Source organism: Alligator sinensis, unplaced genomic scaffold (assembly GCF_000455745.1).
Source record: "Alligator sinensis unplaced genomic scaffold, ASM45574v1 scaffold1072_2, whole genome shotgun sequence".
In the NCBI taxonomy this organism is placed as follows: Eukaryota; Metazoa; Chordata; order Crocodylia; family Alligatoridae; genus Alligator; species Alligator sinensis.
Genome location: NW_005842278.1, coordinates 772,732 through 780,254, shown reverse-complemented (window position 1 = coordinate 780,254; position 7,523 = coordinate 772,732). Strand labels below are relative to the sequence as shown.

At 44.0% G+C, this 7,523-nt stretch overlaps 1 protein-coding gene across 1 annotated transcript in view; it reads left to right on the top strand.

Moving 5' to 3' along the window:
* The first annotated feature begins 41 nt into the window (after positions 1-41).
* SYT9 (synaptotagmin 9) overlaps positions 42-7,523 on the top strand; it is a 160,551-nt gene continuing 153,069 nt past the window's right edge. The window contains exon 1 of the mRNA XM_006027948.2: positions 42-216. Within this exon, the coding sequence (XP_006028010.1) occupies positions 69-216 (148 nt within the window). The 5' untranslated portion in view covers positions 42-68. The remainder of the gene's footprint in view (positions 217-7,523) is intronic.

Below are 7,523 nucleotides of genomic sequence, written 5' to 3'. Positions count from 1 at the left end.
GCTCGGCGGCAGCAGCGGCAGAGGGCGCGGCCGCGCTCCCGCTCCGCTCACAAGGATGCTGGGGGGCGATGCCTGGCGCCAGGGAGGACGAGATCTGCCAGACCGCGCTGCAGCTGCTGGCCGAGCTCTGCTCCATCGGCGCCGTGGAGAGCGAGCACTGCCGGGACTTCGTGTACTACCTGCGGGACAGAGCCCGGCCCCGCCTCGCGCACTCGGGTACGCGCCCGCCCGCGGCTTGCGCTCTGCCCCGTGCTGTGTGCGCCTCACGCTGTGTGTGGTGTGTGGTGTGTGGATGTGGGTGCATTACGTGCGCGCTGTTATGTGTGTGCGTGTGTTATTTTGTGCGCGGTGTGTGTGGATGTGGGCGTGTTATGTGTGCGTTGTTATGTGTGTGCGTTATGTGTGCGTGTGTGTTATTTATGTGTAGTGTGTGCGTTATGTGTGTGCATTGTGTGTGCATTATGTGTGTGTGTATGTTATTTAGGTGTAGTGTGTGTACGGGTGTGTTATGTGTGTAGTGTGCGCGTGTTACGTTTGTGTGTGTGTTATGTGTGCATGTGTTATGTGGGTGTATGTGTGTAATGTGTGCGTTACGTTTGTGTGTGTTATGTGTGTATGTGTGCATGTGTGTTATGTGTGTCTGTAGTGTGTGTGTTATGTGTGCATGTGCATTGTGTGTGTATCTGTGCATGTTATGTTTATGTTGTGTGTGCATATTATGTGTGTGTGTTATGTGTGTGCGTTGTCTGTGTGTTATGTGTGTTATGCGTATGCATGTGTTGTGTGCATGTTATGTTTGTGTGTTGTGTGTGCTATGTGTGCATGTATTATGTATGTGTCTGTTTGTGCAGGGGGTGGGGGTGAGTTACTGGAGGAGAGAGGGGGCAACAGTTCCCTATGGCTGCCTTGCTTCGCTTCGCTGCTTAGGGGAAAGAAAGAGGCTCCCAATCCCCCACTCCCCGCCCTTCCCCAAGACTCCTTCCCCCAGTCGGGATGGCAGGGGCTGCGTCCATCTCCCCTGCCCCCTGAGGAGAGCAGGATCAACAGGTCCCCCCCCCCCACTGCAGGAGCTCCTCCTCCCGTGGTTCAGTGGGGTCAGTCAGACGGTTTTTATTCACTGGGACACTCTGTGGATTGTATGGGATGGTTTGGATAGCCTTGATCCTGCCTCAGGCAGGGGGTCGGACTAGATGCCCCTGGAGGTCCCTGTCAGCCCTGCTTCTCCATGGGTGCGTCTACACAGTCATTAATACGCCTTAGTTACTGCGCATTTGATGTAGTACTTCCTTAATAAAGTACTAACTAAATGCACAGTACCTAGAGTTAACTGCACAGTAGTGCCGGCACATAGTTATTTAGTGATGCTTACTACGCATTAACCTAATAACACAGCACAGTAGGCTAGTAGCACAGTTTTCCCATGACACACTACTGTGCAGTATTATTAGGCTAATGCGCAGTAAGCATCTCATATAGACACGCTCTCTAGCTAGGCTTCCCAAGTCCAAGCACCAAATTTGTGTCATTCCTCAGCGTCCTCCAGAGGGCTGGTCAAAGGGGAAACCCAAAGGAGGGAAGGGGGTTGTTTGAAGCGTGCCTAAATCGATGGCATCCTTTTCTCAGGCTAGCTGAAGAAATCCATAAGAGATCAGTGCATTTAGGGCTGCCCCTTTCCCAGGCATGGATTCAGTGCCTTTAGGTCCTAGACCTGCTGGCAGGTGGCTGTGCAATTATTGCTAGCTTTCACACAACTTTAAATTGGAGTTGCATAGAGCAGAGCTCCTTGTCAACAGCCCTGTACGCTCATTTTCATTATTAATAATAATTTTTTAAAACCCCCAAATGTGTCATAGAATCACAGAGAAGTAGTGCTGGAAGGGACCTGCAGAAATCATCTAATCCAACCCCCTGCCTGAGGCAGGATCAGCCTACCCAAAGCATCCTATACCATCCGTACAGTGTCCCAATGAAATATATTTGTACGTGCTCATCTGAAGGCAGCCTGAGTCCCAGATAGCTTTCTTTCAGTTAGAGCTTATTCACTGTTTCATGATTCCATCCTTAGAGGTTGTTGAAACACGGGTAGACAACCCGTGGGATGGCTGGGATGAAATAATTGGATAAAAGACCTACTTTGAGCAGGGGGTTGGACTAGATGACCTCTGGAGGTCCCCCCTAACCCTCATTTTCTATGATTTCAATGATTAAGAAGTTGCTTGCTTCCTGATACTAGTTTTGACCCACAAGTATCTTGTGAGCTCATTCAAACTATGACCTGAGTGGTTGGTCCTTGATGGCTTGTTCAAGTGCTAAAGATTAACCGTCTTTCTTGAACTCTGTGGTCCTTGCAGTCGTTCTAGGTTTAATTCTAAAGCTCCTGGGTCTTTAAAACACAATGAAACCTAACATCTCTCAGGGCTATGCTTTTTTGTTTTGTTCTTTCATTGAACTGGGTGTGTTACTTTACTATTTCAGTGATACAACAAGGCAGAATTAATCAGTCTTAAGCATCATCTATCTGAGAGATGTATTTGTGTTATGTCATGAGCATGGCTGCCTTAATTTTTTATCTCTCCAGATAGCGGGCTGATTTAAAACTTGCCCTTCAGCAGGCTTCTTAATGAGGAAGCTGGACTCCTGCTGCTGTTTAAAAAACTGTTGAACATTTGATGTTAACTTCTATCAAAGTTCTGGATCCCTTTAGTCCTCAGGGAAAAAAGAAATTGTAGATTTTAAGTAGAGTTTAAAAGTTTGTGTACCATGTATGTAGATGGCGTGTGTTATGTATAAGCATTCCACCAAATTGGAGTTTCACAGGCATGAAGGAAAATTAAAGTGAGAAATCAATGAGAAACCATTTTTGAAAGAGTTAGAGTAAGTAAGAACTGGACTGCACTTGCAGTTTTTACACGGTGGTTGTATTTCAGCTGAACATTACTGCACAGTACTTATTTACTGTTCTTTAAAGAAATTAATTTAGTCAGCATATTGCACCTCAGTTTTAGCCTCTTCTTCAATGTCTGTTGCTTTTTTAAACAAAGATTTTTACTGTAATTTGGTGAATCTGATGTAGCTTTCACAAAGCAATCAAGTGACAAATACTTGGGTAGACTTAAAAACCATCAGCAATCCAATAAGAACAACAAAAGTGAGATAGAAAAGTCTTCTATCTACAATCAATGAAGAATAATCTTCCTGTGTAGTTTGCTTGTTTCAAGGTCTATGTGCAACTATGCTATATCTCCATTCACTTAAAAATCTCTAAAATTAATTTCAGACATAAATAGTAAGAACTTACAAAATTACCAAAATAGGTAGAATTATTCACAAAATAATTAAGATTAAGGACATGAATTTAGTAGTCAAATATTTGATTCAAATATCATATCATATTTGTATTTAACTATTATCCATGATTGTGACTGTTTCTTTAGTTTTCTTACACTAAGGTATCACATGCTTGCATCTTAAATAATGATTCACAACAGGATGGATGTTTAAGTCAATTCTTGCTTAGAACAATGAGTTATTTGTACTGTAAGTAATGAGGCTAGCCTCAGACACTTTTAGTAGCACGATCATTTAGGCTTCTTGCAGAAGTTGCTTGTATTTCCAGTAAAGTGTCATGCAGAAAAGATACCTGGCATTCTGTTTGGAAGCATTTTAAAAATATGTTAACCAGTATAAACTTATATAAATTTTGCTTGTATAGTTGGAAGAAGATGGGATCGTCATTTTCATATACCGCTTTTGTTAATGATGAAAAATGTTTCTTATTTTGCCCATTTTTTTCTGAAACCATTAGTATAGGATGAATTAATAGGATTTGTTGCAAGTCTAGTTTGTTACACAGAGTAGCTATGCTACACAGGTTTCCCTCGCTTTATGCAGCTTCTGTACGTGTGAATTTGCTCTTATACGATGACCCTTTTGATACCAAGAAATCGTTATATGCAAGGTAAATTCACTTTTATGCGAGCGGTGTGGTGGAAGCCTTCAGTCAGCTGCTTTATGCAGTGCATTGTGGGAGTGACGCGCACCAAAATATAGTCTTCTGCATGGATCTGTGCTCCTTGCTCGTTGTCTGCAACACATGTATCTGTAGTTGCCATCCCTATTATGATAGTACCCTGTGCTTGTGTGTACTGTCTGCCATTGGCAAGTACTCAAATTGTCTTGTAACTGTGGTAGAAATGAGTCTGGGGGTCAGTACAGTCGAGGTCTTGGAACATATCTCTATTTGTCACATTGTAAAATGGGCTCCTTTTATGTGAATTTGAGTTATGCGCTGTTTTCCAGGAATGTATGTACAGCATAAAGTGCGGGAAACCTGTATTAGGAATTTATTAATATAATTTCACATGCACTACTATAATTAATTCTATAATTATGGAGATGCATATAGACTGTCATATAAATTAAATACCCAGGATTTCCCAGTACTGGAGTCAAACGCTCTAGGCTTAGAAGAAGGCAGTGTTTTCTATCTTCCAAGGTGGTGCCACTGCTTCTCTTGTAGCCACTCAACAGCATATGGGCCAAACCTATCGTGATTTATTTATACAAGTGATGTCATTGAATTATTGGCCTCTTAAGAAAGACTCATCCAGTTTTCAAGGGCTGGAAGGATAGGGACTATAATATGAAACCACAAGGAAAAGTTTTGGCTGGGAACAATCAACATTAAAAAAAATCAGCATTAAGTCATCATGTAACCAAGAGTTACATTAGCCAAACCAAATGACGTTTCTCTCAGGTATCCATAAATATTCTCAGGTCAGACAAAAGAAAACCATCTAGGCTACAGTCAGACATTGCATTTGTCCTGGGAGAAACCATTTTATTCTGGGGTGAAGTTGCTTGGATGTCCATGTCGATTGTCCCAGGACAAACCTTAAGAAGGGTCCTGTGATAAAGTGCTAACAGTTTGTCCCAGGACATCACAAAGCATTCCTGAATGGTTGTCCCAGGAAGCAACAGCAGAAAAGTGGCAGTCCATTCAGCTGCCTGCCCACTGAACCCTGATTGGAAAAGTGATATGTGTACATGACACTAAACACACTGAGACCTTTCTGACTAAATGGGGTTACTAAAATAGTGACTAAAACAAAAATTGGTGGACAAATAATGGTCAGCAGAATGACAGTCTACATTATGGCAGGGTTTGTACAAGAATGTATAAATAGTATTTTTAAGTATTTTCTTTTTTTGTCATGTATGGTTGTTTCCATGTTCTTAGGTGCTCACTTAATGCTGTTGCTACTTGAAAGAAACAATGTACAATGCTTTATTTCACATGTAATTTACCCTATTGTGGGAGGAAGGAAGAACTGAGTATTCAAGAGATTGATATTCTATTCACTTTTCCACAAACACTTCAGATGTGATGTTGGGCAGGTCACCTAGGGCCAAATTTTAAAGACCTTCAGATAAGTAAAGATACAGAAACGTACCTGGTGGGATTTTTCTACTGAATTCAATGGGAGTTAGGCAGCTGGGTAAATCCCACAAGGCCCTTATCTATCTTTAGTAACCTCCACTTCTTCTTGCTCCTCCTCAGTTCTCCACTGGTAAAATGGTAATAACCGCATTTCCCTGTTATAATGGAATGTTATAAATACATAAAAAACTCTAAGGCACTCAGATACTATAGCACAGGGGTTGGCAACCCGTGGCACACATACCAGGATGTGACATGTGAAGGCATTTTGCTTGGCACCTGTGCCTCAGGACAGACAGTGGGGAAGGGGCCAGGGTTGTGCTGCCACAACAAGGATCAGGCCCCTTGCAGCTCCCCTGCTGACTGCCCAGTGGTGCGTGTGCACTTGCTGCTGGCAATGAGCTGGGGTGGGGCTCCACAGACCTGGGCACAGTGGCCTGCAGTTTACCCACTTCCTGCTGTAAGCAGCCCAGGGCCCATGGAGGGCAGCACTGGCTTGCCCAGAGCCCATGCTGGCTGTGGCAGGTGACTGAGAGGCTGCAAGCTACTGCACCAAGGTCTGTGGATCCCCAGACCAGTTTGTTGCTGGCTGTGGATGCATGCATGCCTCGGGGTGGGCAGCAGGAGAGCAGCAAGGGGCCCAATCCTTGTTGTGGCAGCACAGCCCAGGCCCCTTCTCCGCCATTCACCTGGAGGCACACGTGCACTCGCCACCAGCAACGAGTCTGGCTGGGGTTCTGCACACTTCAGTGTAGCAGTTTGCAGTCTCCCTGCTGCCTGCCACACCTGGCCTGGGTTCTGGGCTGACCCCTGCTACCCGCCATGGAGCCTGGGCTGCTTGCAGCAGATGGTGAAGAGGCTGCAAGCTGCTACATTGAGGTCTGCAGAGCCCTGGCCCAGCTTGCTGCTGGCAGCGGATGCCTGGATGGCAGGGAAGGGGCCAGGGCTGTGCTGCCACAAGAAGGATCAGGCTCCTTACAACTTCCCAACTATCTGCCCCTGGCAATACAATGTCTTACAAGTTGAGGTTGGGCTGTTTTTGGCACTCTGCCCAAAAATGTTGCCAAACCCCACTATAGCAATTAAGATAAACAGACCTGTGTAGGAAAGCTACTTTAAGGGGCATTATAGGATCTTAGAAACAATCACCCAGTGAGGAATTCACTCATAAAATGTCCAAGCAAACCTGGCTCATGGACTTAATTAAAGGCAACAGGAAGTCTTGCAGTTGAGGAATAAAGATTTGTTGCTGAAAATAAATTATGGCAACTTGCAGTCAAGACCCAGGGGAAGGGGGCTTGGTGAGGGGTTTTTATTAAAACAGCACTTATGGCTGAAAAGCCATAATTGTTTGTCGATTTGCCTTTAATAAATCCCTCCCAACTCCTCCCAACTTTTAACACTTGATGTGTGTCATACAGTCAGGTGGATCAGTTGTGCTTCACAGGTAGCTACATATTTTTCACAGACAGAACTGTGATTCTGAATCGTAAGCCAAGCAAGCATTTTGCAAAATGATCAGAAGAAAATGTAATATGATTCTGATTTAGAATCATAGAAAAGTATGGGTGAAAGAGACCTCAGGAGGTCATCTAATTCAACTCCCCTGCTCAAAGCAGGATCTTATGTAAACCATCCTGGGCAAGATTTTGTCTAACCTATTCTTAAACATTTCATGAACAACCCTCTCTCACAATTAACAGGCACGTGACCTGAAATGCCAAACACATGCTAACTTCAAAACTACTGTGACTTGCCACATGTGAAATAGGGGAATAAGGACACTGTCAGTGTCCCGCCAAATACTGCAGGGACAGGAGTATTTGTTAAAAAATGCTCAAGAGATCCAAGGAAAAACATATAGCCCACTGGAGAGGTACCAGCTTAGCACAGGTGATCTCTTTTGTTAACAGGAGTTGCTGCATCTTTTTGAGTAGCAAAAACTAGTAAAGTATTGTGGGTTTGCTGTCGTTATAAGTAGCTCTGGATGTTTCACAGCTGGATGACAAAGTACTGTTCATCAGCTGTCATTTCAAAGGGTTATTGATACTACTTTTTGATACGTTTGTGTGCCTTTTCCCCC